The sequence below is a fragment of the Suncus etruscus genome, chromosome 1 (assembly GCF_024139225.1).
Source record: "Suncus etruscus isolate mSunEtr1 chromosome 1, mSunEtr1.pri.cur, whole genome shotgun sequence".
NCBI classification, from domain to species: domain Eukaryota; kingdom Metazoa; phylum Chordata; class Mammalia; order Eulipotyphla; family Soricidae; genus Suncus; species Suncus etruscus.
Window position 1 is genome coordinate 198535449 of NC_064848.1, and position 19934 is coordinate 198555382.

Sequence of the window (19934 nt, forward strand, 5' to 3'; positions counted from 1 at the left end):
GTATTTGTTGACTCAGGGTCCCGAATTCACCCTGATGTTAGGGGGAGCCTTGTGGTATTTTACAACCTCATTTTGCTTCATTTCTCCCAGAGGTGCTCCACCCTGGTGGAGGAATTGTTGGGTGGATGCAGTTAAAGAATGCCAGTGCTTGGGAAGGGGTCAGAGAAATAGCACAGTGGAAAGGGCACATGTCTTGCATGCAAATGACCCAGGTTTGATCCCCAGCATCCCTCTAGCATGCCAAAAGTGATATCTGAGTACAGAGCCAGGAGTGGCTCCTGAATACTCCTGGGTGTGGCTCTAAAACAAAACACAGAAAGAAAAGCCTCTATTCCTGAAAGAAAGAAAGGAAAGAAAGAGAAAGAAGAAAAACAAGAAAGAAGAAAATGAAAGAGAAAGAGAAAGAAAGAAAGAAAGAATGAAGGAAAAAGTAAAGAAAGAGAAAGGAAAGGGAAGGAAGGAAGGAAGGAAGGAAGGAAGAAGGAAGGAAGGAAGGAAGGAGGAAGGAAGGAAGGAAGGAAGGAAGGAAGGAAGGAAGGAAGGAAGGAAGGAAGGAAGGAAGGAAGGAAGGAAGGAAGAAATGAGGGCCGGAGAGATAGCACAGTGATAGATAGGGTGTTTGCCTTGCATGCAGAAGGACAGTGGTTCAAATCCCAGCAGCCCATATGGGCCCCTGAGCCTGCTGGAGGCGATTTCTGAGCATAGAGGCAGGAGTAGCCCCTGAGCACTGCTGGGTATGACATCCCCCCCCCAAAAAAAAAGAAGAAAGAAAGAAAAAAAGAAGAAAGAAAGAAAGAAAGAAAGAAAGAAAAAGAAAAAGAAAAGAAAAAGAAAAGAAAGAAGAAAGAAAGAAAGAAAGAAAGAAAGAAAGAAAGAAAGAAAGAAAGAAAGAAAGAAAGAAAGAAAGAAAGAAAGAAAGAAAGAAAGAAAGAAAGAAAGAAAGAAAGAAAGAAAGAAAGAAAGAAAGAAAGAAAGAAGGAAGGAAGGAAGGAAGGAAGAAGGAAGAATGTCAGTGCCTCGTCCATGGCTTAAATGGGGTCCAGGTCAAAACTTCCCCAGTTCCCTGTGTGACTAGTGATGCCTGGACCTTTGTCCTTGCCATATCAAAGGACATTCTTCGACCTGAAGGATGAGGTTAAAATCCAGATTCTGATTTCTGAGTGGAGAACAGAGACCCTGTACCTCTTTCTTTTTAGTTGTGGTTGAGAGTAGGGATGCCATTTTAGGAAGGAGTAATTGGGGATCCTGTTCTGGCTCTGTGCTTGGGAGGTACTGATTGTAAGAGTCCAGTGCTCAGAGGGAGCAGCAGGGAGCTCCCCATGGGTGGGGGGGGGTCTTTGATACTTGGCACATTTTGGTGTTCACAGGGATTTTATGGCAGTGGGGAGCCCCAGGGAGTGGGAGGCAGACTTACTCTGGCTGCAGTCACAAGCACCCAGCAGGGCCTTCTCGTCCTGACTGTAGTCTGTAAGAGAGGAGAGCTGGTTAGATCAGTAGCCACATTCACTTCAAACATGCCCAAGGGAGGCCCAGGAAGTGTGGACTGGGATGCTCCACAGGGGAGGCCCCAGTGTTCCCCCTGATGGCTGTGATCTCCATTCCACTTCCTCCAACCCCACTGCTATGACCTCCTCTGGAAATTCATCTCCAGCAGCCCCTGGCTCTGAATGCAGCCAGGAATAGTACAGAGCTGAGTGACTCCTCCACTGGGTCCCTGGCCAAAGAGCTTAACTAACTACACCAGGCCTCAGAGAATGAGAATGGTCATTACATCAGATCCCACTCACTGGCAGAGCCCCCTCTTTCTTCTTTCCTGGAGGATAGGATGAGGGGAGCATCATCTGAAAAGCCAGGTTGCTTTCAGAGAGACAATAATCATTGCTTGGGCTTCCCATTTGAGAGTCAACATTTCAGGCGGTCACCTTAAAGCCTGGATTTCAATGGTTCACTTGCCACCCCCTAAAGGAAGCATGCCCCTGACCTCCCGCCGGCACTCCTGAACCTCACCAGAACTGATGGTGGGAAACTGCCTCATGTCGTGGAGGAGCTGGCTGACCACGGGACTTGACCGAGGATACAGTCCATGGCGATTGATTCCGAGGTGAAACTGGAGCCAGCTGGCCCCGGGTCGGAGCTGTAGTGGGGGGTCCTGGGAAGTGAGGTTCATCTGCTCTTTATAGATCTTGTGTCGTCTGAAAGAGCCAGCGAATATATATATATATGTATGTATATTTAATTTCAAAGACCCACCTTCTCTGGAACCTTTGTTCACTCATTCATTTCACAAGAGCAATGAATAGCTACTTCTTGGGTTTTAGTGTTGTGGTTGGAGAATCATGTGTATGTGTGTGTATGTGTGTGTGTGTGTGTGTGTGTATAAAAGGGGGGGCTAGAGAGACAGACACATGTCCTTCCTTGACCTCAGAGTTCCCAATCTAGAGAGTAAGCTAGATGGATGGAGTGCAACTCTACTAATTAATTGTATAATAAATGCAAAGCATATTAATTACACAGTTGGACAAACTCCATGAAGGGCAAGGGTAGATGGTGAAGAGTAATAATCAAGGTTAGGGGAGAAAGGTCAAAGGTCTGGGTTGCACGCTGGGCAAGCACTAGGTCCCTAGTTGTTTGATCCTTATCACTGCATGGTCCCTGAGTATTGTCAGGTGTGATCCTTATGGTCCCCAAAGACCTTCGAAGTGGAGTGATACCTCCGTACTCAACTCAAGAATTGAACTATCAGGGGCTGGAGCAATAACACTGCAGTAGGGAGTTGGGTTTGATCCTCGGCATACCATGTGGTCCCCCAAGCCAGGAACAATTTCTAAGCACATAGCCAAGAGTAACCTTTGAGCATCACCGGGTGTGACCCAAAAATCAAAAAAATAATTGAGCCATCAGATCCACACAGCTAGGCTGAGGACTCCAGGAAATGACTCAGCCTCCTGGGTACAGTTTGGGGATAGCCTCTGTCCATAATAGTAATGTTTGGGAACCTCCTACAACCTGAATTCTAGAAAGTGTTCCTCAACTTTTTTTTTTTTTTTTGCAAACCAACAGTTTTAATTTTTCACAGAAACAACTTGTCGAGGGGAAATGGAGGATCCAATTCTTCTGCCCTGAGTGGCTACAGGGTGGGGGGTAGTGAGGGGCCAGTGCTGTGAGAACTCCGGTCCCAGTGGGCCTCAGGGGGTCAGACACAGGCCTGGAGGGTCCAATCAAAGGATTAGAGGGTTCAGACACGGGGTCAAGGGGTTCAAACTCAGGGTCAGAAGGGTTGAACATGGGGCCAGGTGGGTCAGACACTCGGTTAGGGGGGTCGTCTGAAGCTCCGGAGGAAGAGCTGGGTTTGGGCTCCCCCTGGCTCATCTGCAGGAGGCCTTTGAGGGCGATGAGCTCAGCTCTACTGAGCCTGGTTGATGAGGAGACTGGGATACAGCTTGGCATGACAGAGGACGCCATGATGGGGGGCGGCAGCAGCAGCTTGAGCGAACCCTTGACCTGCTCAGGGGGCTTGGACAGGTGCAGGGGAATGCGCTGGCACTGGGGCAACAGAGGGCACAGGGGCAACAGAGGGTCTGAAAGAAAAACATCTTCACTGCCCAACACTGGGACTTCGGTGGGAGTGCTACTCTGCTTAGCCTCACTGCCAGGCTCCTTGGGCCCAAGGGAGCAGTAGGGGACGGCTCGGTACAGGGGCCAGAAGGAGGGATGGCAGAGGGTGCGGTTGGCAAAGGAGCCCCCAGAAGAGCTCCCGGCCCCCCACAGCTGTGATCCTCTGGTCTTCACTTTGTACTTGGGGTCCCAGGGCATAAGCAGGGTCATCCTGGCCGGCCTCACCCGCCAGACCCTCTGCGGGGTATCGGAAACTGGGGTTCCTGGGGTTCCCCCGGACTGCTGAACAACCAGGTCTGGGCGCTGTCTCCTAAACTTTTTTTAATGGTCTTGGCCATGAATATGTCTGCATCTTATTCCCTTCCCCCCTTACTTTTTGACCTAAGGAGTCAAGAAAGAGGCAAGGAGGTCACTGGTTAGGATGAACAGAAAAAGGGAATGTTTTTTTCAATAGAGTTGAGTTAGAACAATCTGTCACATAGGAAAAGAAGAATAAATTGGCAGGAAATTTCTGTGGCAAGGTAATAAAGAAAAATGTCAAATCCACAAAGTCCCAGGTCTGTGAGAGATTAGGTCTAGTTTAGGAGACAAGCTGTGAATGCAGATCATTAGAGCCAAAGAGAAGGCAGCTATAAACCAATGGATAAATCTAGAATTGGTTGGAGACATCCCTAACTATTGAGTGCTGGAGGAAAAATACAAGGAATTGATCAGGGGAAGTTTGTGGGAACCAGGTGGACTTCTGAATTAGGATGATGGGGTTGCTATTTGGTTGAAGGGGGATACAGAGATGTGCCTGAATTGAGAACGAGATAACCCCCAGGAGAGAGGGCCGGGGACTGGACTTGAGTCCTTGGCAGTTGGTGTTCAGTGCCCAGGTTTCCATCTTGGTTCTGTCTGCAGATAGTATGGGACCTATAGATGTATAATCTGAGGTGACCAATCAATGTTTTTCAAAAAGGAATGTGAGCTTTAAAGGGATTGTGTGCCTCTTGTGTCTATTTTTAATACAGATGTAATTAGACTCTCTGGTAGAGATTACCTCAGAGACTCAGTCAGTACTAAAGAGACTATGCTCTCAGTTAAGAACAGTTGACACACCAAGAAGGTCGCCATGATTTAAATTTTATTTTTTTTGTTTTAGTTTTTGGCTTTTGGGCCATACTCAGATGTGCTCAAGACTTACTTCTGACATTGTGCTCACAACTCACATTGTAAGTTTGGGGAACCAGATGAAATACTGGGGATCAAATCTGGACTGGCTGTGTATAAGGCAAACTCCCTTCCTGCTGTACTATCACTCCAGCCCCAAAGGTCGCCATGTTTCTGTGGGTGTGTCATCTCCCTTTTCACTCAGAGATACAGAATCAAATTTGTAAAACCCAGGGAGAGGGGACAGGGAGAGGTTTCCAGAATAGATATTTATTTCTCAATCTTGAAGGTTATTAAATCCAAAACTTTGATACTGGCAGATTCAGTTCTTGGTTGTCTTCCAGGCTTGAAGACAGCCTTGTTTTCACTGTGCATTCTCATAAAGAGAATGAAGAATATCTGGTCTCTTCCTCTTCCTAGCAAAACACTGAATCTCATCCCTGAGGCCTGCCTGCATGACTCATCCAAACCCAATTCCTTACTAAGAACTTCATTTCCAAAATCCTCTTGTTGGAATCTAGAATTTCAACACATGAATCTGGTGGTGGTGGGGTGTGTACAACCCTTCAGAGGATCATAATGTAGATTTTTTTTCCCCTTTACACAAAATCTCTGCACAGAACACTTCAGTGAATCACAATATGCCAAACCTCCCTGAACAGCTTGGCTTGAGTCATTTTAAAAATAGTTGAGGTTGGGGCCGGAGAGATAGCATGGAGGTAAGGCATTTGCCTTGCATGCAGAAGGACAGTGATTCGAATTCTGGCATCCCATATGGTTCCCTGAGCCTGCCAGGAGCGATTCCTGAGTGTAGAGCCAAGAATAACCCCTGAACGCTGCTGGGTGTGACCCCAAAACAAACAAAAATAATAATAATAATAATTGATGTTATTTCTCCCTAAAAAGATGTTTGGGGTTTTTGGATAGTGAGTTTCTTTTGACTTCATAAAAGAAAGTTTCTAGGAGTCCGGGGATGTGTCTTAGTGGTGGAGCATCTGTTTTGTAGTCATGAGACCCCCGACTTCCATCACTACAACTGCCATTGTGGTCCCTGGCACCACAAGTATGTAAACTTGGATTCAAGTAACAATGTGTTGGGCACCCCAAAGTTGAGAACACGCAAAAACAACAGAGGGAAGAGAAGGGATAAAAAGGTTTCTAATTCTTTTTTAGAATAGTGTATCAGGGACTGGATCAATAGTACAGAGGGTAGGGCATTTGCTTTTCACATGGCTGACCAGGGTTTGATCACGGCATTCCATATGGGTCCCCGAGCCTGCCAGGAGTGACTTCTGAGACCAGAGCCAGGAGTAACCCCTAAGCACCACTGGGTGTGCTCCCCCAAAAGAAAAGATACATTCAAACACCACTTCTAAGCACCACTTAGATGGTTGGGTCATCTAACCAGGTCTAGATTCTTATGTTTCTAACCATGTGACTTGACTTCATGAATGATCTTAATCTTTGTGTTGTTTATGTCGTCTTGAACCCTGCACTGTCTTTGTGAGTTTGAAGGCACTTTCTACTGCTTCTTCTTCTCTTTATCCCTTGTTCTTATCTCTTCCTGACATATGGTTATTCCCAGTGAAACAGCCTCATTCACTCAGTACCTGTCTGTTCACGTAATCTGATCAGTCTTTCCAGGCTAACCTTTCTCCTTTTGTTCATTCTGTCACTTCATATATTCTATTATTCAGTCTAGATTCTGAAAATGACCAACTGGAGAGAAAGACTCGGTGGGATTGATTTGCAATCTATGACATTCATATCACGGGTGAGAGCCAGGACACATATACCAGGTAGAGCAGATACAACCAGAACATATGGCCCAAAGGAGCAAGTAAAGGAAGCCAAGAATGTTGGAAAATGACCTCAGGCTTGGAAGGAAGCTGAAAGACCATTGAACTCAACCTCCTGTTTTTCTCGTAATTGATTTCTTTAATACTTGACCGGCTCCAAAGGAAAGAGAACACTCTTTGCAGAGTAGCTCGATCAATCCAGCATTATTAGAAATCACTTTTCCATAGTAAGTCAAAATCTTTCTATATCTTTTCAAGGAGTCTTGCTTTTATTTCTAAGTGATGCATTTTGAAACCATATTGCAGTTGTTTTGTCTGAAGATCACTGTCAAGTGATCTTAATCTTCCCATTTCAGGTTAGTTTTTGCTGTCCCTTCTCTGTCCGTCACAGGGCATGAGTGTAAATTTATTTATGATATTGTAATGCGTATCCATTTCTCTCTTATTTCTGACACTTGTTGTGAAGGGCAATACTCTAACATGAAGTACCCAGGATACAGAGGAGACTCGGATAATCACCACCCCATCTGAGATGTTTCTCATATCATTGTAGCTAAACTTGAGATGTTCCTCTGATAGCAGTATAGCTAAAGAATAATTTTGTTTTTGGAAATCAAGACACTTATTTCTGAGAAAATATGTGAGTTCATGGTTGGTGGAGTTCTAACATTGGTCTCCATGATACCATCACTTCCTGCCTGAAACTTGCTTGGCACATTCACCTGGGTCATGGAGATTAACCTAGCAGACTTCTTTCTGGCTCAGGGAAGAAGCAGAGGTAAAGATTCAAGGCATTATAAGAGCTGGATGTAGCACTATATGACTTGGAAGACTGAGAGAACCAGAAAATGGGAATCTCAGTTTCTCCAATTATTGAGGTGAGCTTGAAGGTTATCCCTTGAGAAAACATGGTTCTCAGAAGAGAACCATGGTTGGCAGTCAACACATTAATTTCAATCTTATGAGATTCTGGCAGAGAACCAATTGTTAACTACCCAGACGTATGACCTATAGAACACACTGGAGTTCATTGTAAGTCTTTAAATAAGTTAATTGTTACACAGTGCTGAAAGCAAATACAGATTCTGTTCACAGGAGGTTAAAAAGAGAATGACTTCCATTTGAAGCATACTTATCTATTCAAAATAAATACATAGCTTATGCCACAACTCACTAACTCATTCACTCAGTACTCACTAATTCACTCATTCACACATTCACTCACACACTTTATTCACTCACTCATTCACTCACTAACTCACTCATCCACTCAAACTTCTCCATTCATTTGCTCATTCACTTATTATTCATTTACTCATTCATTCACTCACTTATTCATTCACTAATTACTTATTTAATCAATCACTCATTCACTCAGCAATTCATTTATTCATTACTCATTTACTCACTCATTCATGAACTTATTCAATCACTCATTCATTCACTCAGTTATTCAATTATTTACTCACTCACTTCATATTTTCCGACTTTCATATACATATGGATTCATATCCCTGAATTCAGTTTATGCTGTGCCCAAAACAAAGACTTTGCTCTCATGAAACTTGACGTTTTCTTAGAAAAATCACTCATTATGGGTTTTCAAGAGAAGTTAGGAATCTCATATTTCAATCAGGACACATCATCTCCTTTTTTTAAAAAATGTTGCTTCTAATTGCAAGCGTGCTTGTGTAGATTGAGCATTTATCCAAAGGAAATGAAACCGGTATCTTGAAGAGATGTCTATACTCCCATTTCATTTTATTATTACTCAGAAGAGTCAAGATAGGGAAAAATGCAAATGTTGGCCAGTGAGTGAACTGATAAAGAAAATACAGTATATAAACAATGTGATATTAGCCAGCCTAAAAAAAAATAAAGAAGGCAATTTCTCCTTTGCAACAACATGCATAAACCCTAAGGCCATTATGTTAATGAAATAAGCCAGGCACACCAAGACAAGAATTGTAAGATCTTACTCATCTCTAGAATCTGAAATACTCAAAGTCAGAGAAGCAGACGGTGGCTTGCCAAGGACTGGCAGGAGAGAAAAATGGAAAACATCTGTCAAAGAGCATAACGTTTCAAAAGGAATATACTGTATAATTCACTTTCAAGAGGAATATGCTATTTAATATAGTATATTAATATCTTTAACATATAGCAATGTCACTCTAGCTAATAATGCAATATCACCTATCAGAAATTTCAAGTGTTGACCTTGAGTGTTCTCAACATCCATAGGGTAAATCTGTGAGCTGAGAGCTATGTTAATTAGCTTGATTATGGCAGTCATTTCACTATATATATTCATGTAAGAAAGGTACTTTAAAAAGATAATAATCATATGGCACTTGCCTTGTTATGTGCCCGACCCTGGTTCAAATCCTGGCACCTCATATAGTCCCTTGAGCCCTGCCAAGAGTGATCCCTGGGCACAGAACCAAAAGTTAGCCCTGAACATTACTGAATGTGATCTCCAAATCCCTCCAACACACCAGAAGAAGACACAATTTTTACCTTTCTTTTTTTTTTTTTTTTGGGTTTTGGGCCACACCCGTTTGACGCTCAGGGGTTACTCCTGGCTATGTGCTCAGAAATCGCCCCTGGCTTGGGGGGACCATATGGGACGCCGGGGGATCGAACCGCGGTCCTGATCCTTGGCTAGCGCTTGCAAGGCAGACACCTTACCTCCAGCGCCACCTACCCGGCCCCCAATTTTTACCTTTCAATAAAACTGAAAAATTAGCAGTACCAACAAGAGCAAAAGCCAGAAGCAACATGGCAGCCAACTCATGTTCTTTGTTTTGTGCTGCTAAAAGCAAAAGTACAGTTATTAAAAACCACCTTCCACACACCCTCAGCTATGGGGAAGTAAATGCCCAGAGGAGACAAGGCAAGGCAAGACAAGACTATGCAAGGCAAGGTTATTAAGAATTGGGGGGGCTGGAGAGATAGCATGGAGGTAAGGCGTTTGCCTTTCATGCAGGAGGTCATCGGTTCGAATCCCAGCGTCCCATATGGTCCCCCGTGCCAGCCAGGAGCAATTTCTGAGCGTGGAGCCAGGAATAACCCCTGAGCACTGCCGGGTGTGACCCCCCAAAAAAAAACAAAAAACAAAAAACAAAAAACAAAAAAAAAAAAACAAAAGAATTGGGTCTCCAACCAGTTGAGAAAAGAGGCCTTGAGCTTCTAGCTAAAGAGAGCAATGTTTTATAGCTTGGGGTGGGGAAGACTGGAATGCCTGGTTTAATGATGCTAAGTGACAAATGTGAAGTTAATATTTTATAAAAATCAAGAGATCAGGCCAGTTGTTGCCCCGGTCTGGGGCCTGCCTCAGTTTTTCCTGATGTTATTCGCATTCATTTTTATTTGAAGAGATACTTGGGCCAGGATCGAGTTCCCAAGGCTACATGGAGGCCAAACTATGTGACAGCTGAACTCTCTTGGGAGTCTGGTGGAGAGGTTGGAAAATCCTGAGCTAAGTCAGTCGTCCTGCACTCAGAACACAGAGCCCCCACAGAAATGAAGAAGGAGAAAGGGAAAGAGTGAAGGCTGACTCAGCTGGGCTTGGGTTGAGCGGTGGGGAGGAGGTGGAGATTTCTTAAGTGGCGCTGATGGCTGATGAATTCCAGCTACAACAACAGTATAGGACCCAGCATCCAAATCCAAAAAGCAAAATGTGGCAAATTGACTGTAACTTCTGGACCAGACAACTGCTTTTTAGCGCATTCTCAGCTATTGGGAGGCAGGGACACTAGGCTTTCTGGCTTGCTCTCCTGGCCCTTACTGCATGCAGCCAGGGCCACCCGCTAGGGAGACAGAAGGAGGAGAAAGGAGGATAACACTGTTTTCTTTCTTTTTTGGAAGGTGGTGGTGGTGTGGGGGAGATGGTGGTGGTGGTGGTTGGTGTTGTTAAATAGAACTTTTAAGGGTAATTTTTTTCTTGTCTGAAACTTTGCTCTTGGAAAGACCACCCAGCATGTCAGACAGGGAGCATCATTTCAGCCATGTGGGAGAATTTACACCATTGGGATTGGCAAAGGTTATAGACTAGGGAGGCCCTTCTTTCTCTCCTCCAGATTTAGGTAGAAGGGAGCTGGGTTTACAGCCCAGCACAGGCCTGTTATCTGATTGTGGTTGTGTGCCTGCAAGAGTTTTCCTGCTTCTCCTCAGCCCCACCTCATTTGTGATATTTCAGAGGAAAAGGAGATTTCTAAAGAATAGCTCAATGGCAACAGTAAATCTCTTTCTGTGCCTCACTAAATCTCTCTCTCAATCTCTCTAAATCTCACTTTTTTTGTCTATCTAGCACTATGTACAAAATTAACCAAGATAATCTTGTTTTTTGTTTTTTGTTTTTAAAAGCTGGCCTGACTTTGAAAGAAAGAAAAAAATAAAAAGCAAGTACTACAAAAGTAAAGTGTGAAAAGTACTGATGGCTGATGCCAACAACTGGTAAAGCATATATCCCTGTTACAAAATCCTGGGACCTAAAGAAAACAGTCAAACTCTTGAGATTTTCCAGTGTAGAAAATTGTTTTCTAAAGAAAGAAGCATTTTTTTTTCTTTCAAAAAAGGAAGCAAAGAGGTAAAGATTTTAAAAGATTCCATTTTATGCTTGTTTGTTTTGCAGAGAAAATAGTGACACCTTATCAGATTTTAAATTGCAGAAATCTTTCCACCTTTCTCCTCCACCAGCGTACTTCACTCAAAAGGATAAATTCTTTTTAGTTGTTAGGTGCTGGTAGGTGTGAAGAGGGGTCTAGAGAGAGGAGAGGAGAGGAGAGGTGAAGAGTAGAGAGGAGAGGAAGAGAGGGGAGGGGGAGGGAAAGGGAGATGAGAGGAGATGGAGGGGAGAGATAAAGGGGAGAGGAGATGGAGGGCAGGGGAGAGAAGAGGAGGGGAGAGAAGACAGAGGGGAAGGGAGAATAGACAGAGGAGGGGAGTGAGAGAGAGAGAGAGAGAGAGAGAGAGAGAGAGAGAGAGAGAGAAAGAGAGAGAGAGGACAAAGAGAGAGAGAGGACAAAGAGAGAGAGAGAGGACAAAGAGAGAGAGAGGTCAGAGAGCTCTAAGGCTGAGAACAGGCCTTGGGCTCAGGAAGGCCTGGTTCAATCTCCAACATAACAAAATCCCTTGAGTACTGCCAGGAGTGAGCCTTGGTACAGAGCTGAGAATAGCTTTTAAGCACCCAAGCCAAGAAGTGTGGCCCTGAAGCCAAAAATAATTCTTTTTTTCAAAGAAAAGCAAAAAGGAAGAAGAAAAAAAGGAAAAGGCCTGAAGAAAGAGGGAACCGGCCGGCCGTGCCAGTAGCTTTTTACTCTCCTCCCAATTTTATTTCTGTTGCAATGGCTAATAATAAAATCCAGGCAGTCCTGAGAACTCTTATTTCCTTTATCAACAGACTAGCTGGGGTTCCACTTTAGCACACAGAATAATCTGGAATCTTTTTAAAGGATGCATATGAATCAGGGTATAGGCATTCCGGTAAGAAACCCAATTCCCTGGACGTAAAAATTGATGTTGTTTAGAATCTTTTAAGACGATGAGAAAGGTTGAGACATTGGATCTGTAATCTTGATCTTTTTTTCATGAGCTGGGGTTAAGCTGTGTCATTAGTGTTCAAGGAGGATCATTGTCACAGATGTCACGAACACACCTTCTTTCCAGATCAGCCCATTCCACCCTGCATCCTTGGAGAGTATCCCAGGAAGCTCAGTCATTACGCTGGTTGGTCTCTGTGCCTCTATCTTGCAAAACATAGTCGCGTAGGCTTTAAATGTGAAACTCTGGGGTCGGAGAGATAGCACAGTGGTAGGGCACTTGCCTTACAAGCTTTTGATCCAGGACTGATGGTGGTTTGAATCCTGGCATCCCATATGGTCCCTCAAACTTGCCAGGAGCTATTTCTTAGCGCAGAGCCAGGAGTAACCCCTGAGTGTCACTGTGTGTCCCCCCAAACCAAAAACAAAAATATTTTTTGGGGCACAATGGTGACGCTCAGGAGTAACTCCTGGCTATGTGCTCAGAAATCGCTCCTGGCTTGGGGAATCATATGGGACACCGGGAATCGAACCCAGGCCCAACATGGACAGTGTGTGCAAGGCAAATGCCGTAATGCTGTGCTATCGCTCAGACCCATGACGTTCTATCTTGTGATGGTGAGGAAAGCAGCGCACGTCACATGGGTTCGAGACCTTGTTATTTCCTTTGCATGTTTCTATATAGATGTTATTCTGTTTCCTTTGCTTCAAATCCAATTGATTTGGTCAATGCAGCTCTTTTTCTCTGATAAAACTTGCATCCACTATCATGACAATGGTAGTGAGTGAGAGAAATAGAATGTCTGTCTCAAAGACAGACAGGGGTGGGGCAAGAGGAAGTTGGGGGGCATTGATAGCAGGAACGTTGTGCTGGTGAAGAGGGGTATACTTTTTATGACTGAAGCCCAACTGCAAACACGTTTGTAACCATGGTGCTTTAATAGATATTAAGAAAAATACCTTGGAAATATTTTTCCATCCCTGTTTGTGTTCTTTTTGTGAGTTGACTGATAGTATTTTATTTTATTTGGTTTTTGGGTCGCACCCAACAGCGCTCAGGAGTTAGTCCTGGCTCTATGCTCAGAAATCACTCCTGGCAGACTCAGGGGACCATATGGGATGCTGGGATTTGAACCACCGATCTTCTGCATGCAAGGCAGACACCTTACCTCCATGCTCTCTCTCCGGCCCCGATAGTATTTTATTTTGTGTGAAAAGACTGAATGTGTGTGTATCTTGGTGGTGGAATCAGGGCCTCAGAGATGCAAGGCATTTTCTCTATCAATCTATATGTATCCCTTACCCCAGTGCTATTTTTTGGGGGCCACACCCAGTGGTACTCAGAGGTTATTCCTGGCTCTGTACTCAGAAATCACTCTTGGCAGGCTCGGGGGACCATATGGGATGCTGGGGATAGAACCTGAGTCTGCTGGGTGCAAAACAAAAATGCCCTACCTGTTGTGCTATTGCTCTGGGTCTGGCCAGTGCTATTTTATTTTTTATAAGGGTAAGGATATTCTTCTTTATGGCTCTAACTATTGTGTCAGAAAGAGCAGTTTTTTTTTTTTTTTGGGCCACACCCGTTTGACGCTCAGGGGTTACTCCTGGCTATGCGCTCAGAAATCGCTCCTGGCTTGGGCGACCATATGGGACACCGGGGGATCGAACTGCGGTCCGTCCTACGCTAGCGCTTGCAAGGCAGACACCTTATCTCTAGCGTCACCTTCCCAGCCCCAGAAAGAGCAGTTTAATAGGAAATGATGAATATTCCAAATCAAACCATTGTTTCTTCAAGTATTTTATGGTTTATTTTCATTTTATTTATTTATTTATTTTGGGCCACACCCGGTGGCACTCTGGGGTTACTCCTGGCTATGCACTCAGAAATAGCCCCAGTCTTGGGGTTATATGTTATGCTGGGAACAAACCTGCATCTGTTACCAGTCAGCTGCATGCAAGGCAAATGATCTACCACTGTGCTACCATTCCAGCCTCTCTTTTCTTTTTTCCTTCTTTCTTTCCTTCTTTCCTTTCTTTTTTCCTTCTTTCTTTCCTTCTTTCCTTTCTTTTTTCTTCTTCCTTCCTTCCTTCCTCCCCTCCTCCCTCCCTCCCTCTTTCTTTCTTTCTTTCTTTCTTTCTTTCTTTCTTTCTTTCTTTCTTTCTTTCTTTCTTTCTTTCTTTCTTTCTTTCTTTCTTTCTTTCTTTCTTTCTTTCTTTCTTTCTTTCTTTCTTTCTCTTTCTTTCTTTCTTTCTTTCTTTCTTTCTTTCTTTCTTTCTTTCTTTCTTTCTTTCTTTCTTTCTTTCTTTCTTTCTTTCTTTCTTTCTTTCTTTCCTTTCTTCCTTCCTTCCTTCCTTCCTTCCTCCCCTGCTCCCTCCCTCTTTCTTTCTTTCTTTCTTTCTTTCTTTCTTTCTTTCTTTCTTTCTTTCTTTCTTTCTTTCTTTCTTTCTTTCTTTCTTTCTTTCTTTCTCTCTTTCTTTCTCTTTCTTTCTTTCTTTCTTTCTTTCTTTCTTTCTTTCTTTCTTTCTTTCTTTCTTTCTTTCTTTCTTTCTTTCTTTCTTTCTTTCTTTCTTTCTTTCTTTCTTTCTTTCTTTCTTTCTTTCTTTCTTTCTTTCTTTCTTTCTTTCTTTCTCTTTCTTTCTTTCTTTCTTTCTTTCTTTCTTTCTTTCTTTCTTTCTTTCTTTCTTTCTTCTTTCTTCTTTCTTTCTTTTCTTTCTTTCTCTCTCTTCTCTCTCTTCTTTCTTTCTTTCTTTCTTTCTTTCTTTCTCTTCTTTCTTTCTTCTTTCTTTATTTTTTCGTTTTCTCTATTCTTTCTTTCTTTTTTCTTTCTCTCTCTTCCTTCCTTCTTTCATTCTTTCTTTCTTTCTTTCTTTCTTTCTTTTTCTTTCTTTCTTTCTTTCTTTCTTTCTTTCTTTCTTCTTCCTTCCTTTCCTTCCTCCCCTGCTCCCTCCTCTTTCTTTCTTTCTTTCTTTCTTTCTTTCTTTCTTTCTTTCTTTCTTTCTTCTTCTTCTTCTTTCTTCTTTCTTTCTTTCTTTCTTTCTTTCTTTCTTTCTTTCTTTCTTTCTTTCTTTCTTTCTTTCTTTCTTTCTTTCTTCCTTCCTCCCCTGCTCCCTCCCTCCCTCTTTCTTTCTTTCTTTCTTTCTTTCTTTCTTTCTTTCTTTCTTTCTTTCTTTCTTTCTTTCTTTCTTTCTTTCTTTCTTTCTTTCTTTCTTTCTTTCTTTCTTTCTTTTCTTTCTTTCTTCTTTCTTTCTTTCTTCTTTCTTCTTTCTTTCTTTCTTTCTTTCTTCTTTCTTTCTTTCTTTCTTTCTTTCTTTCTTCTTTCTTTCTTTCTTTCTTTCTTTCTCTTCTTCTTTCTTTCTTTCTTTCTTTCTTTCTTTCTTTCTTTCTTTCTTTCTTTCTTTCTTTTCTTTCTTCTTTCTTTCTTTCTTTCTTTCTTTCTTTCTTTCTTTCTTTCTTTCTTTCTTTCTTTCTTTCTTTCTTTCTTTCTTTCTTTCTTTCTTTCTTTCTTTCTTTCTTTCATTTCTTACTCTTTCTTTCTTCTTTCTTCTTCTCTTCCTTCTTCTCCTCCGCTCCTCTCTTTTCTTTCTTTCTTTCTTTCTTTCTTTCTTTCTTTCTTTCTTTCTTTCTTTCTTTCTTTCTTTCTTTCTTTCTTTCTTTCTTTCTTTCTTTTCTTTCTTTCTCTCTCTTTTCTTTCTTTCTTTCTTTCTTTCTTTCTTTCTTTCTTTCTTTCTTTCTTTCTTTCTTTCTTTCTTTCTTTCTTTCTTTCTTTCTTTCTTTCTTTCTTTCTTTCTTTCTTTCTTTCTTTCTTTCTTTCTTTCTCTTTTTCTTTCTTGATTTTTGGGTCACACCTGGCAGCACTTGGGTCACTCCTGGCTCTACAATCAGAAATCACTCCTGGCAGGCTTGGGGGACCATATGGGATGCCGGGATTCGAACCACCATCCTTCTGCATGCAAGGCAAATGCTCTACCCCCATGCTATTTCTCCTGCCCCCTTATCATTTTTATTTTAAAATTATGTGGGTTTGGGTGGGGTGCTACACCCAGAAGCGCTCACTACTCTTGGCTCCATGCTTCAGGGTCACTCCTGGTGGTGCTCAAGGGACTGTATATGACACTAGGAATCGGACTATATAATAGATCACAGGAAAGACATGAGCCTTAATCCCTATACTGTATCTCTGACCCTCATGTTTCCATGTAATATCTGACACATCTAGAATGTATCTGGTAAATCATGCTAAACAGGGATGTATGATCCCCTTTTCCAATAAGCTAACCAGTTCTCAAAAAGCATTCATCAAACAATCTAGTTTTTATTTCCTTCGCTTGAAATATCATCTTTATCAAGAAATAATTTGCTTTTTATATATGGGGTATGTTTTGGGGTTCTTTAATCTGTTTCAGTTCTGTTAATCTGTTGACCCATGCTCTATTGAAATACTATTTTTTTCTTCTTAGAATTAGAAAATCTTTGACAGCTGGTAGGGCGAGTGACCTTTTATGCTCTTCTAAAGAGTTTTCCTATATAATCTATTGAACTCTAGTCACCATGTACGTGATTCTTGCAGCCGTAAAAGCATCTTAAAAATGGAAACCTTGAAAGTTTCTAAACAGGCCGATCACGTCGCCTTATTATACAGCTCTCTTGCATTATTAACGAGAATATAATTGGCACATCTTTGGCGAGGGCAATTTTCCATTTTAAAATGTATAATGAGTTTACCCTTTGACTTAGCAATTTTATTTCTGAGACATAGCCGCAAGGACTCTTTGCACAACTGGACAAGAAGACAATGCTCACTGGCAGTGATGTTTAGAACTGTAGAAATGCAGAAAACTCAGCTATCTTGGATGTGGGTCTTGGGATAAGTCTATGTAGTGATATGAAATATGTTTGTCTAATCCACAGAGGCATGTAGAGTGGATCTCATTAAAAACAAGGTGTATGGGCCCAGAGAGATAGCACAGCAATGTTTGCCTTGCAAGCAGCCGATCCAGGACCTAAGGTGGTTGGTTCGAATCCCGGTGTCCCATATGGTCCCCCGGGCCTGCCAGGAGCTATTTCTGAGCAGACAGCCAGGAGTAATCCCTGAGCACTGCCGGGTGTGGCCCCCAAACCAAAAAACAAACAAACAAACAAGGTGTATACTTAGACATGGATTCGAACACTTTTTTTTTCTTGCTACCCCTCCCACCTGATTCAAACATTCTTGTGACGTTTGAAAAAGATACCATGTCAAAGATCATGAGTATGTTTATTTTAAACATTTTCAGGGACTGCCAGAGGATGATTCCTCTTTTCTTGGATTATCAGCCATGTTAGACTATAACAAGAAGGGCAGGAGAGTTAACATGGCTGTAGGGCGTTTGCCTTGCACACAGCCAATCCAAGGACGGATCATGGTTCATCTCCTGGCGTCCCCTATGGTCCTTCATGCCTGCCAGAAGCAATTTCTGAGCACAGAGCCAAGAGTAAACCCTGAGCACCTCTGGTGTAACCAGAACAAAACAAAACAAAAGACTATGACAAGAAATCATTGGTGGACAGAGGCCTGTCTCATATTGCCACCACCAAGAAACACAGAATTGTGACAGTCAGTAAGAGTATAAGGGGTTTGGAGCCACTCTTGACCACGGGGGGAGGGGGGGCAGCATCCAAGCTGGGACTTGGCCATTCACTGGGGGAGCAAATCCTTCCTCTAGCTGCGGTTGGATTTCCATCACTTGTCCTATAAAAGATGTGAATACTGGATCTGGGAGAGAGATTAGGGGCCAGAAAGCTGCTCTAGGAACTGAGTTCAAAACACAAACACTGTTGAGTGTGGCCCTGGTAGCCTCCAAGGATTGTTGGAGTAGCCTGGGCCCCAGAACTGCATGGTACAAAGCAGCTCCATATCCAAGGTTTCAACTGCGCCTGAGCTTTTAACCATCTGGCCCAGTTGGCCAAGTGTCACAGGGAGAGGCTCTCAGACCTCTGAGCATGATTTAGGATATTCCATGCAACCCAAGGACAAAAATAGTTTTTCTGATATGTTGCTCCCCTGGATTGGGGAGAGTGTCAGCATCTGACTCACACACACACACACACACACACACACACACACACACACACACACACACACACACACACACACACCTCAGCTACTCCAGTGCTGAAATAGGACCTGGAATTGATTCTTCATGTCTACAATTGTTAGGAACTTTTTCTTTGTGAACCAGAAAGGCCACCTCACTAATGGCATATTCGAGTTTTGAGTTGGATTTATTTATTTATTTATTTATTTATTTTGAGCCACACCTGGTGATGCTCAGAGTTTACTCCTGGCTATGTGCTCAGAAATCGCTTCTGGCTGGAGGAACCATATAGGATGCTGGGGATCGAACCCAGGTCCATTCTGGGCAGCTTCATGTAAGGCAAATGCAAATGCTCTACTGCTGTGCTAGTGCTATTGCTCTGGCCCTTCTAGTTGGATTTACATCAAAGTGCCTTTTGGACTAGAAAGAAGGACACTTTACAGGTAGGGCCTATGCCTTGTAAGTGGTTTGATCTAGTTTGATCCCCAACTTTACATATGGTTCACCTAGTCTTTTTTTTTTTTTTTTTTTTTTTGGTTTTTGGGTCACACCCAGCGGTGCTCAGGGGTTACTCCTGGCTGTCTGCTCAGAAATAGCTCCTGGCAGGCACGGGGGACCGTATAGGACACCGGGATTCGAACCAACCATCTATGGTCCTGGATCGGCTGCTTGCAAGGCAAACGCCGCTGTGCTATCTCTTTGGGCCCAGGAGTGATTTCTTGACTGTAGAGCCAGGAGTAAATTCTGAACACTTCTGGGTGTGGCCCCAAAACAAAGTAAACAAACAAAAACTAACCAGCTAAAGTGCCTTCCTCAATACAAATAAAATACAAACAAACAAAAATGCCCTCTTCATTTATTTTTTACTTTATTTTTTTTTATTATTTTGGGTTTTGGGCCATACCTAGCAGTACTCTGAGGTTACTTTTAGTTCTGCACTCAGGGTTCATACCTGGTGGTGCTTGGGGATCATATGGGATGCCAAGTATCAAACCTGGGTAGGCCACATGTAAGACAAATTCCCTACCAGCTGTGCTGTTGCTCCAGCACCTTCATTTATTTTTAAATAAAAAAATTTTTTTTTTTTACTCTTCTTTCCCCTGGAGGGGAAAGCACCTTCCCTGGAGGTGCTTAGAAGACCAGGTACTTTCTTAGACAACCAGTCTTCCAATTCTATTTATGTGGTACTTCTTGGGACCTTCAGTTATGGGGGATTACCTGGAATACACCAGCATTGCTCAGAAACAATTAGGGTCATACCTGGAAGTGATGGAGAGATTCCAGGGCTGCAGTCAGCAGTGCTTGGGAGACCTGGAGCCAGGAATCCAACTGAGATTGGTTGTATGCAAGGCAAGCACCTTAACTTCTGTATTATCTTTCTGACTTCAATACTCTTCATGATTACTTATTACCTCATTTAACCCTTGTCTTAGTTCCAGACTAAGTGGATCGACTCATTTCCCCTTGCAAAAACCCAATTTTTTCCCCTTAAAATGCTTCTAAGAGACTCCTTCAAAGACTTCCCTGAAGGCCTCCATCTCCAGCACACCCATTTCCCTTACTTCCCCCCAGAAAGAACAAACAGCATGAAAACAAGTCATGAGGCCTCCTTCGGGTGATAGAGGGACTGGGTCAAAGCCCTGCACTTGCTGGAAAGACACGGCGAGTGAAGCAAGAATGACACAAGATTGCAACAGAAGGGGACTCAATTATGCATTACATAGACCTGGTCTGCTTCTAACCAGCAGAA

General features: G+C 42.9%; 2 protein-coding genes across 2 annotated transcripts in view; both read right to left on the minus strand.

Annotated features, from left to right (window-relative positions):
* FAM20A (FAM20A golgi associated secretory pathway pseudokinase) overlaps positions 1-19934 on the minus strand; it is a 64107-nt gene that overhangs the window by 12228 nt on the left and 31945 nt on the right. Inside the window, 2 exon segments of the mRNA XM_049779466.1 lie at positions 1415-1465; positions 2008-2192. Coding sequence (XP_049635423.1) covers positions 1415-1465; positions 2008-2192 — 236 coding nt within the window.
* Positions 2422-3882, minus strand: LOC126014094 (histone deacetylase complex subunit SAP25-like). Its single transcript, XM_049777416.1, has 2 exons — positions 3132-3882; positions 2422-2435 (listed from the first exon to the last, which is right to left on the minus strand). Exons 1-2 carry the CDS (start codon positions 3823-3825, stop codon positions 2422-2424), a joined length of 708 nt encoding a protein of 235 aa, XP_049633373.1. The 5' UTR covers positions 3826-3882.